General features: G+C 47.0%; 2 protein-coding genes across 2 annotated transcripts; both read right to left on the reverse strand.

Moving 5' to 3' along the window:
• Window positions 1-6017: 6017 nt before the first annotated feature.
• On the reverse strand, window positions 6018-6494 carry LOC110888618. The gene has a single exon (XM_022136137.1). The coding sequence runs from the start codon at window positions 6492-6494 to the stop codon at window positions 6018-6020; it is 477 nt and encodes a 158-aa protein (XP_021991829.1).
• Window positions 6495-9436: 2942 nt separating this feature from the next.
• Window positions 9437-11032, reverse strand: LOC110888617. The gene is made up of 2 exons (XM_022136136.1): window positions 10086-11032; window positions 9437-9824 (listed from the first exon to the last, which is right to left on the reverse strand). The coding sequence occupies exons 1-2, from the start codon at window positions 11030-11032 to the stop codon at window positions 9437-9439; spliced, it is 1335 nt and encodes a 444-aa protein (XP_021991828.1).
• Window positions 11033-12231: the final 1199 nt, after the last annotated feature.

Genomic DNA, 12231 nt, shown 5'->3' on the forward strand with positions numbered 1-12231 from the left:
TGGAACCGGGATCTTCTAATGCGAAACCTATTAAGATACCACTAAGCCCCTCAAACACTCTCGAGGCGATTCTTGTGGCACTACCTAGGATGTTACGCTCACCGGTTTTCTAGATTTCTTGTCCATCCTCTAGTTTCTTGAAAGTGCTTATGTAAGACGCTCTACTTTGCCGCGCGAACGTCTAAAGCAACTATGGGTTTAATCTTGGCTTAATAGACAATGGGTGGTTAATTCCTTATAACTACTCCGAGACCTATCAATATCCTCGAGCCTTTCCGCGACGAGTCTAGCAGCACACTTGATTTTAATTAATTACCGAATATTGTTCCTAAGGTTACTAGTGCACTTTTCACCCTAAAGAATTAATGACCTATTATGTGATATAGACACTCACCTAAGTCAAGAACCCTAATTCGACTCTATTCCGTGATAAAGACCGTCACCAAGAATCGAATGGAACAAATAAACAATAATAAAATAATCACAAGCACACATACGCACCAAGACAAACTATCATAGCGTTTACAATACAAGAAAAGTCCACAACCACATCAATAATCAAATAAAAATCCAAACTTTGTTATGCCATAGTCATCGCCTAGGTAGTTTATGGTTTTAGCCGGAAAACATCATCAAGAACATAATCAAAAACATTGTATCAACTGAATTCATTGGTAACAAAGTCTAAACAAACAAAGAACGAAAGAAAAAGGTATGTAGAACCCGAATCTTCACTCCCGAATGCTCAAAAACGTTATCCCAATGATTCCAAGCTTCCAAGATGCTTCAAGCACGTCCACAGCCTTCAATCAGCAGCCAATTATTGCCCTAAGATGCCCAAGTTCGTCAATGTCCCGCTGTGCACGCGTATATGTTATTATATAACCAAAAACCCTAACTTGCCATGCAATCCGCGTAATTCTGCCGACACAGTCTCTTTAGGCGGCCCGCGTGAAGAAATGGCTTGAGCTTATGCGGGTCGCCTAGGGTTTGAAATCCTGATTCACTTTACAAGTCTCTCGCGGCCCGCCTAGAGTTTCTGGTTAAGTTAACGCGGGGCGCGAGAGGATGTTATTGCTCTATTTCTCCTTTAAGTCAATGCGGGGCGCGTGGGAATGCCTGTTAAGTCTACGCGGCCCGCCTTGGAGCTCCAGAACTGCAATTTTTCTTCGTTTCAGCTCCCGACTTCCTCGGTTTCCGTGCCAGCCTTCCGCCTTTCCAGAATTCTGCTCGTTTTCGCTCCTTTTGGCTGTAAAGACCTGGAAACACAAATAAATCAATAGTATGTACATTCTAAACTAAACCGACACTAAAACTAACTAACTAACGACTAAAACCGACGCGAATACCGATGTATTTTGCAATACATCAAATATCCCCACACTTATCTTTTTTTCGTCCTCGAAAAAGAATAATGCAAACGGAATCATAGTCAAGATAGTCGATCGGGACAAAAGCTTAGGTTATTTTATTAAATCGATACTCGTGTTAGCCGCGATTGCAAATATAATGATCCTCTTAAACCCAACCCGGTTTCAAGCCCTTATCATGCAATTTAGGTTCAAGTTCGGTCAATCCACCTAGGGCCTCACGCTACGAATTGCAAGTCCACCTACTCCCCCCTCAAGCTTATAGGACAAAAGGAACCACCACTGGGTTATTTCCTAACCGCCTTATACCAAGATCAAGAGAGTTTAGAATCAAATCTATTCTTCCATTTTTTTTTCATTTTTCATTTTTTTTTTCACATTTACGAGCGTAGACGTTGCTTTCCCTAATCCTAGAGGTATTCCGGCTGTAGAGTCGCTATCCCCAACCACAGATTACATAGGCCTCGGTACTTTTTATTTATTTTGCAAGGTCGATTTCACACATTCTAGCGGTATTCCGGCTGTAGAGTCGCTATCCCCAACCACAGATTACATAGAATGGCTACTTTCATTTAGTTTCTAGCTCGCTTATTTATTTATTTATTTTTTTTTCAACGAGATAATGACCAAAAACTCTAACGATCTTAGCGTATAACGGCATCCCTTATACTATTATTGGCGGTTTCAATTTCCCCACTTTCCCTAGATGAGAACCCACCAGTAGACCGACAATTAGGTATAATTAATATCAAAGGAACCCGAAACCGAATCAAGCCTACCCGCGCATCCCAAACTAGACACAAGCACGATTTTTTTATCTCATATTATTATTATTTGAACCCGATCAAAAACCCGACTTTTCTATCATTTTCCATTTTTATTTTGCAAACTTCTTATTTCAAAAGACATTTTCTATTTTTTTTTTAATTTTTTGGATTTTTTTTTTATAATTTTTTTTAATTTTTTTTTTACTCAAGACTCACTAACTACAAGTTCCCATCCCCACACTTGAATGTTGCATTGTCCCTAATGCAAGGATGTAAACCTGACTCCTAAAACCTCAAAACAAAAATAAATAAATAAATATACAAGTATACAAGTGGAACGACTTAGCTGAATCATATGTGAGACTGTCAGTATGCCAGTCGATACCACACATGCCCTCCAATCCAAAACGCGCTCAGCAAACTGTACTAACTCGGACACGCGAACGGAAGCGGCATCAAAATCAACCTATCACTCAAAACATACTAAACCCAAAATAATATAAACCATCAAGGTATCATCACAAGTATCAACCAACCCACAACCCGACCAACCAATATATCATATCAATACAAACCAACTAACGAGGATCAAAAACAGCATAAAAATAAAACAAAAGATATAAATGCTGCAAGCACTGCTGCTCATCCTCATGCATCTCCTGCTCCACCCTGCTCTCCACCAGCAGGCTCCTCCTCTCCACCAGCGGGACCCCCCTGCTGTGGCTGCAATACCGGTGGTAGCTGTATATGGAAGTGATCATACAAAACCTGAAAACCCAGCTGCATCTCATGCCTAACCTGCTCCACCCGATCGTATAAACCCTCTAAAGTAAGCGACTCTGGCCGCGGCTGCCTGAAAGGATACTCCCGTGCTGGGAGCTGATGTCTCTGAAGTGGCACCTGGTACCGCTCCGGAATCGTGGTGGTCGCTGCCTCCTCGGTAGTCGGATCCGGAGACGGTGGTGCTGGCAGAATCTCTGTCCATGCTAGCGGCTCGATAAACGTGACGATCCTAGCTAGCTGTAAACTCCTCAACTCCACGAGAGATGGAGCGGGTCCCTCAGTCATCCTCTCCGCCGGAAACTCAGCAAACACACCCAAATTGGCTGCCAACATAGTGATATACGGCCCACCATACAATCTGGCCGTACCACCCCCCTTCTTCGGCCTCGCTAAGGACCATGCCAAAACACTAGCTAGGTTGGTCGGCCGCCTCTCAACCATGCACATCAAACAAAACAAACTGTGCTGGTTTACCTTGTCTCCCTCGTGCTTTCCTATCAAAGTAGAACATAAATTCTTGTGCACGAACCTGTAAACCGGATCTCTAATGTCTGATGCCACCAAATTGCTAGAATATGGTGAAATAGCAATGGTGTGCCAGAAACGTGCCAAATCCTCCTTCACGACACACGCCTCTGCCGGGTCTCTCAAAACCTGCCTCAATAAACCTCTAAACTCATCTGACCCAACCTCCTCAGCCGAATACAACCCTGTCGCCTCTGCAAACTGCATCAGACTCATATTGTAAACCTGTTTGCCCAACGCAAACGAAACCACATCCGGCTGATCGAACCCCCATGGGTGCCTATAAATGAATGTGGAGTGAAACTCCATAGTCAGCTCCAGATACTGAGGCATCTCACACTCCATCGCCCACCTAAACTTATCCCCTAGAAGCTCCTGAACTCTCTCGACCTGTCCCAACTTCCTAACCAAATCCCAGTCAATCCTTTTACTCTCTAACAACTTCACCTTCTTAATTGCCTTGAATTTCATAAACTCATATGACCCCACCGTAAAACGCAACAACGGGCTCTCAACCAGCCTCTCACTCTGCCCGTGTGGGGTCCCAGCATCCCTATATCTAATCTCTCGAAGCACCGGAGCATCCGGCTGCTCCTGTGCAGCTGCCTGGGCACGAGTAGTGCGCCTCTTGCGCTTGACACCCGAAGATGATCCTTCACCTGACATCCTGTTCACAACAGATCAAATAAACATGCAAAACAGGTGAACCGTTAGTAATCACAAGCTATTTTTGGTATTTTTGAATTTTTTTGATGAATTTTTTTTTTAATATATATAATAAAATAATATTATAATAATGTACAATCGGATGACGGCCGTATAGCATTTCATTCGCGGCCGTTGTCCGATAGAAGTGCATATCACAAAAACAACCCGAAGCTAGGCCAACCTCGCCCGAATGGAGATTGAGTACGGGCGACGCGACCTAAAATCGAGCGATGCAATAGTACGCGCACGACACGACACTAACATGACGCAACTATGACTCGAAACACACTAACGGACCCTAAACGACGCAAAACGACGCACATGACCCTAAAAACGACATTTATGACTCAATTTACAAAAATTTACACTTTTACCCCCTCCCGGCACCTTGCTCGCCCTCGAGCAATCCTAAGTGCCGAGAAATCATCACACACCAAGTGCGGAAGCAACGGAAGCAATGCGCGCAAAGTTTGGTGAAAAATGGAATTTTTATGAAACGGCGCGAAAAGCCTCCCCACACTTGGAGGTTAGCATATCCTAAAACGAACGTCCGCCTCCAAATAACATGACCAACAAATCCGCGGACAAAACCACCCCTCCTATATGTATCTATCACACCCCACGCGCACATCGCTCAAAGCAAGAAATCAATCAATCATATCAAACCAAACCAAACCGCCCGCACCCTACAACTTAGTCACAAAGGTAACCAGAAGGTACTCGACGTGCACACACGGGCACTGAGCTGACATGACAACCTACTGCCCCAAATACGAATCAACCGACAGACTTGACCCAACAAACGATCTGACCTGACTATCCTGCAGACTAACTGACCTAAACATACCGACACGACTGACCTAAACCAAACTGAACCAACTCACACACAAACCTGCGGACTCAAAACAACAACTAAACTAGACTCGATTCGACTTGACACAAACTGAATGACGACGTAATTTAGCAAGAGATCATACTTGTAGCGTAACCGAACCGAATGAACAGACAAATCTGATGGGTGTCAACAGTGGTGTCCCCGGTGGTCTGGTGGTTGGCGATTGACGGTGGTTACAGTGGACGGGATGATGGTGGTGTTCAGCGGCAGTGGTGGACAGTGGGTGTAATGGTAAGTGGAGGCGGTGAAAAGTGGTGGTGAGTGAAAGTGGTGGAAATGGCGTTTGGTGGAGGTGAAACGGTGGTGATGGCGGATGACAAACGGTGGTGATGGCGGTTTTCGGTGATGAAGGGAGGTGGTTATGGGTGTGAATCGCCGGAGGGAAGTGTTAAAATGGTTAGGGTTTCAAATGACACTGATTTGGGGGTTTTGAAGATGACACCGACTGCGACTGTTCACGCGACCCGCGTGAAGTGTGAAGCCATTATGAAGCGGGTCGCTTAAACTTGATTATTTTTAAAACCCTTTAACACCCAAGCGACCCGCGTGAAATGTAATGGTAAGTGAAGGCGGGCCGCGAGTGATCATTTATTCTGCACTTCCTTTTAAGTCCAGGCGGGCCGCGTTAAATAGGAAAAACCCTACGCGGGCCGCATGGACAGTGCAGAACTGCTGTTTGGTTAACAGCAACAGCAAGTTTCAGCAAAAATTCATTTTCATTAATCCCCATTTTACCCCCTGCATTTATTTACGTGTTTTCAGCGTTAAACGTACCTGTGCAGCTGTTCGGTGATCGATCTCGGCTCCGTAAAGGTGATGAAACCTGCAAAAATACTCACGACACACACAAGACGCAAGAACACACAAAACGACACAAATGATGCAAAAACTCACAAAAACTAAACTAAGGACACGACACGGACAACGACGCAATATACAAACTCTACACTTGAGTTTTCACTCAAGAACCTACGGGGCGGTGCTAGGCGGGTCCGAAAGAGGAACGGTTTCCTCTTCGGCGGTATCGATGGGACCTCCTATGTAGTGTTTCAACCTATGCCCGTTTACCTTCCACACATGCGAACTCTCCTCGTCAAACAACTCAACGGTACCGTACGGGAAAACCTCCTTCACGACGTACGGCCCGGACCATCTCGACTTCAATTTCCCGGCGATCAATTTCAACCTCGAATTGAATAATAGCACCCGATCGCCCACTTTAAACTCCTTCAACTTTCGCAACTTCTTATCATGCAACGCTTTCGACTTCTCCTTTATACTCCAAGAACGATCATACGCGGCGTCACGAAGCGCCTCTAACTCATGGATTTGGAAAAATCGTCTCCTAGCGGCCTCGGTCAAATCTAAATTCACCGTTTTGAGTGCCCAAAGAGCCCGATGCTCTAACTCGACCGGTAAGTGGCACGCTTTCCCGTAGACGATCATAAACGGTGTCGTACCTAATGCGTCTTGTAGGCGGTTCGAAAAGCCCACAACGCATCGTCCAACTTGTCGGACCAATCTTGCCTACTCTTCCCTACCGTCTTCTCCAAAATCCGCTTCACTCCTCGATTCGCGTTCTCCACTTGACCGCTCGTTTGTGGATGATACGCGGTGGACAAGCGGTGCGTAACTCCATATCTCTCCAACGCCTTCTCCATAACCGCATTGCAAAAATGCGTGTCGCGATCACTAATAATGGCTCTAGGCGTACCAAATCGCGTAAACAACTTCTTCAAGAACCTCACTACCACTCGTGCATCATTCGTAGGCAAAGCTTGAGCTTCCACCCACTTCGAAACGTAGTCAATCGCAACGAGGATGTACCGATTTCCACTCGAAGATGGAAATGGTCCCATGAAATCGATGCCCCAAACGTCAAAGACTTCCAACACTTGAATGGGATTCTGGGGCATCTCATCCTTGGATGAGATGTTGCCGGTCCGCTGGCACCGGTCACACTTCCTAACAAACTCGGCCGCATCATCTACCACCGTCGGCCAATAGAAACCACAATCAAACACCTTCTGTGCGGTCACATGCGCACCATGGTGTCCTCCAGTCAAACCCTCATGCACGTGTCTCAGGATCCCCGCACCTTCTTCCCTACTAACACACCTCCTCAGGACTCGATCACCGCCTATCCTGAAGAGATAGGGATCGTCCCAAATGTACTTCCTAGCGTCCCTCGTCAACTTGCGCTTCTCCGGCAAACTCAAACTCTCCATCACAAACCCATCGGCCAAATAATTGGCTATATCGCTAAACCACGGGAGGTCCACGGCTCCAGCCGTGACAACATCAATAGACTCGTGAGGGAATCTGTCTCCTATCGCCTCCTCACGAATCTCCTCACGCTTCGGATCCTCTAGGCGAGACAAGTGGTCCGCCGCCACATTCTCTGCCCCCTTCTTATCCTTAATTTCGATGTCGAACTCGGAAAGAAGCAGAATCCATCGTATAAGACGTGGCTTCGCGTCCTTCTTCTGAAACAAGTGACGCAGAGCAGAATGATCAGTGAACACGACGGTTTTCGAAAGAACGAGATATGATCGGAATTTATCGAACGCGAACACCACCGCCAACAACTCCTTCTCCGTAGTGGTGTAATTTTCCTGGGCATCATTCAGCGTTTTACTCGCATAGTAAATCGGGTGAAAATGCTTCTCCCGTCTCTGCCCTAACACCGCACCAACTGCGTAGTCACTCGCATCGCACATCAGCTCGAATGGTAAGCTCCAATCAGTCGATACGAGGATCGGTGCACTCACTAACCTCTCCTTCAGAAACTCAAACGCTCGAAGGCACTCCTCGTCAAAGACGAAAGGAACGTCCTTCTCCAACAATCGCGTCATGGGGCGAGTGATTTTGGAAAAATCCCTAATGAAGCGCCTATAAAATCCCGCATGACCGAGAAAACTACGAACCGACTTGACACTAGTCGGCGGGGGAAGCTGGCTAATCGTATCTATCTTCGCTCTATCAACCTCAATACCTGCTCGCGAAATCTTGTGCCCTAGCACAATCCCCTCAGTCACCATGAAGTGACACTTCTCCCAGTTCAGCATCAACTTCGTCTCCACGCATCTCTTCAACATCCTCTCAAGATTCGCTAAACACTGATCGAAAGAACTACCATACACTGAGAAATCATCCATAAAAACCTCCATCGAACTCTCGACCATATCCTGAAAGATCGCAATCATACAACGCTGAAATGTAGCAGGAGCGTTACATAATCCAAACGGCATGCGTCGGTACGCGTATGTGCCATATGGACATGTAAAAGTGGTTTTCTCCTGATCCTCTGGTGCAATAGGAATCTGGAAATAACCTGAAAACCCGTCGAGAAAGCAATAGAACCGCTGACCCGCGAGACGCTCAAGCATCTGATCAATGAATGGGAGCGGAAAATGGTCTTTACGAGTGGCGTCATTTAACTTTCGATAGTCAATGCACACACGCCAACCCGTAACAGTACGAGACGGAATAAGCTCATTCTTCGAATTCAGAACAACCGTCATCCCCCCTTTCTTCGGGACAACCTGCGTAGGACTCACCCAAGCTGAATCAGAAATGGGATAGATCAACCCAGACGCTAACAACTTCATCACCTCCTTCTTCACTACCTCCTGCATATTTGGATTCAACCGACGCTGCGGCTGCACTACAGGCTTGAAAACGTCCTCCATCAGAATGCGATGCGTGCAAAAGGTAGGGCTGATGCCCTTGATATCGGATAGCCTCCATGCAATCGCATCACTGTGCTCTCTAAGCACCTCAATCAGCCTTGACTTCTCCTCCTCTGTCAACTTCGAAGAGATGATGACAGGCATACTCGGCTTTTCTCCTAGAAACGCGTACTCGAGATGGGATGGAAGAACCTTAAGTTCTAAAGGCGGTGGAATCTCTACCGGAGTACTCTCATCACTAATCGCATCGAGCCCTAATGGCTCAGCACTAACCTCATCGCTCTCATCTAAACACTCCTCCTCTACCTCCTCTACCTCATCCTCAGAATGCTCGTCAACAACTCCCTCACCTACCAGATCAGCTCCACTAATGTACTCGAAGCACGTGTCGACACAAGATATGAATGAATTGAGAAAATAGACGGAATGACACGGCCCACTAACATCATCTCCACAACTAGGATGCTGCATCGCTCTATCGATCTCAAATGTGACAACCTCGTCACCCGCACGAAGAGAAATCTTACCGTCAAAGACGTCAATGATCGCCTTTGCGGTTCGAAGGAATGGACGGCCAAGAATAATAGGAACTCTCTCATCGGCCTCCATATCAAGCACAACGAAGTCTACTGGGAACACAAACCTATCGACCTTCACCAGCAAATTCTCTACTACCCCACGAGGATACTTGACTGATCAGTCAGCCAAGGACAATGACATGCGCGTGGGTGTAAGCTCTCCTAGACCAAGACGCTCATACAACGAGAATGGCATCAAATTGATGCTGGCCCCTAAATCGGCTAAGGTGTGAGAAGGGGTAGCGGCTCCCCCAAAGAAACATGGAATCGTGAATGTGCCAGGGTCGGTCAACTTCTCTGGTAGCTTATTCAAGACTACCGCGGAACAACCCCCTGTCAATGGAATATTCGAAAGCTCACCGATTCTCTCCTTACGCTTCAAAAGATCCTTAAGAAATTTCGCGTACTTAGGCATAGCCTGAAGTGCCTCGATGAACGGAAGATTGATCTTCAACTGAGTAAACATCTCAAGGAATTTCCCGTACTCCTGAGCATATTTCTGCTGCCTGGCACAGGCGGGAAATGGGAGGCGAGAATGATCAATCACCGGTGCCGGCCGACCTCTCGTCGGCTGCCTCTCCACTCTCTGCTCTACTGGCGACTCCTCGGCGTGTGCGGTACTTGCTGGGGCTAGCCTCGTGTGCACCTTGCCTGGAGCCTCCATCTCGATCTCCTCATCAACCTCCTCCTCTACTTCTTCAACCTCTCTCTCTCTCACTACCTCTCCCAAGCTCTTCCCACTACGGGTCGTAATCGCCTTCGCTGACTGATTCGCGGGATTTGGGAAAGTGTTTCCCGAAAACTGACCCGGTGGGTGCTCCTGTAACTGCTTAGCAAGTCCGCCTACTGTCCTCTGAAGATCGAGGAGGGCGGCCTGCTGATTCTTGAATTGAAGGTCGTTATTCTTGTTAATTTGCTCCTGATTTTTCATGAATGCATCGCTCCGCGTCATCATCTGAGCAAACATCTCCTCTAACCTACTCGTGCTAACCTCAGGAGCTTTCCCACCACCATGACTCTCCTGAGGCGGTCCTCCACTCGAAAACTGACCACTAGACCCCGACCCACTGAACTGCCCTGAACTAGACTGCGTGTAAATACCGGGCCCTCTACTCTGATACTGACCAGATGAAAATCCAGGAGGATTTCCAGACGAACGATACCCACTCGAATTACCACTACCGCGCCAGTTGGAACTAGAATTATTGAACGGTTTCGTGGGACCCCTAGGGTGACCGGCTATGTACTCTACCTGCTCAAGAGTGAGCGTGGGGCAATCTATGGTATCATGTCCCCCTCGACAAACCTCACACCTATCGACTTTCTTCTTTATCTCATTCAACTCCTGCCTCATCTCTTGCCTCAATTCCTCCTTCGCTCTCTCGACTGCAGCAGCTACCGATGAATCCAAGCCAACTTGGTTTACCCCTCGACCGGCCGAGGTGGTACGCACAGGAATGGAAGTCCTGCTGGTAGTGCTGTAGTCCATATCGGAGTGGGCAAAACTCTCAAATAAATCATTGCACTCCGCCACTGTCTTCTTTCCCATAAGCTGGCCTCCTGCTGAAGTATCGAAACGAGCCCTAATCTCAGGAGTAAGTCCATTGTAGAACTTCTCTACTAACGCCCAGTCAGATAGACCATGCTGAGAACAACGGGTAATCAGGGTCAGAAAACGCTCCCAAGCTAAGTGATAAGGCTCATCTGGCTCCATACGAAATGAGTGGATCTGGTCACGAAGGCGAGATGCCTTGGCTGGCGGAAAATATTTGGCTAAGAATGCATCGCGAAGGCCTGCCCAAGTACGGAAAGTGCCAGCAGGCTGGGAATCGAACCAGACGGCTGCGCGTCCAGCAAGTGAGAAGAAAAAACCTGAAGATACCTAGCATCAAGATTGACACCCTCAATGGAGAAGGTGCTGCAGAGACGAGTGATGCGATTGATATGGGCGGGTGCATCCTCGTCGTCACGACCATGGAACTGGCAGGAATTGGTGATGGCGGTCATAATGTAGGATGGTATCTGCCAAGACCGATCGTTTGGGATCTCGGGAAGGGTGATGGGGGAATTACCACCGGCGAAGCCGGTGGTAGCCTGGTCGTAAACTGTCCTACGGGCCATGTGAGCTACGGGTGGTGGACTAGGCGGGCGGGTGGGTGGCGGGGAATTGTGGGGTGAAGATTTTGGTGTAGAATCGAAAACTGGGGTGGACTGAGAAAATGAAGTAGAGCTAGAAGCACGTACCTCGGACGTAGACGATGAGAAGGAAGACTTGAGTGCAAACGGCAACGGCGGCGGTCCCTGCGAGCGCGTATGGGGCATCCACTGCAAAAACCGAAAACAAACAAGTAAGAAGACTCTACTAAACGACTCGACTAACTATAAAAAGACACTAAAATACTTAGACACCTACGACTCAAACAAAGAAACAAAATAGCACGTAATATGTCAAGTAAGTCCAAACAAAGTAATCAGCGCAATCGCCAAGAGTCCCCGGCAACGGCGCCAAAAACTTGATGTGCTGAAAATGGGTCAAATAAAACTAACTAAATTACCCTATTTCTAGACTCTCTAAGCTTTAAATTTATAAAACTAAGACTCGACCTAAACCCTAAAAACACGCAACCGGCAAGTGAACCGATCGACGTAGTAAAGCTAAAGTAAGTCCGAGTGTCGAACCCACGAGACTCTACTGACTACGCTACGACTCTATCTAGACTCAAACTGACACGACATACTAAATTGTTTATTAATTTGGGGGGGGGGGGTTTCTAAAAATCCTAAATAAAATAATAAAATAATACTAGAAAGCTAGACACGAACTCAAACGAAGGGTCTGATCAGTGAGAATGAAGACTACCTAGGCTAGACGCAGGCTAAACTCAGAATGGATTCCTATATGATAATGATATG

The sequence above is a fragment of the Helianthus annuus genome, chromosome 11 (assembly GCF_002127325.2).
Source record: "Helianthus annuus cultivar XRQ/B chromosome 11, HanXRQr2.0-SUNRISE, whole genome shotgun sequence".
NCBI classification, from domain to species: Eukaryota; Viridiplantae; Streptophyta; class Magnoliopsida; order Asterales; family Asteraceae; genus Helianthus; species Helianthus annuus.

Bases quoted from the DNA above. Each gene is read 5' to 3' on its own strand.
- LOC110888617 (XM_022136136.1), bottom strand. From the start codon at position 11,032: ATGGAGCCAGATGAGCCTTATCACTTAGCTTGGGAGCGTTTTCTGACC. The intron at 9,825-10,085 runs GTCAGCGAAGGC...CGCCTGTGCCAG, and splicing joins TTCCCAAATCCCGCGAATCA to GCAGCAGAAATATGCTCAGG.
- LOC110888618 (XM_022136137.1), bottom strand. From the start codon at position 6,494: ATGATCGTCTACGGGAAAGCGTGCCACTTACCGGTCGAGTTAGAGCAT.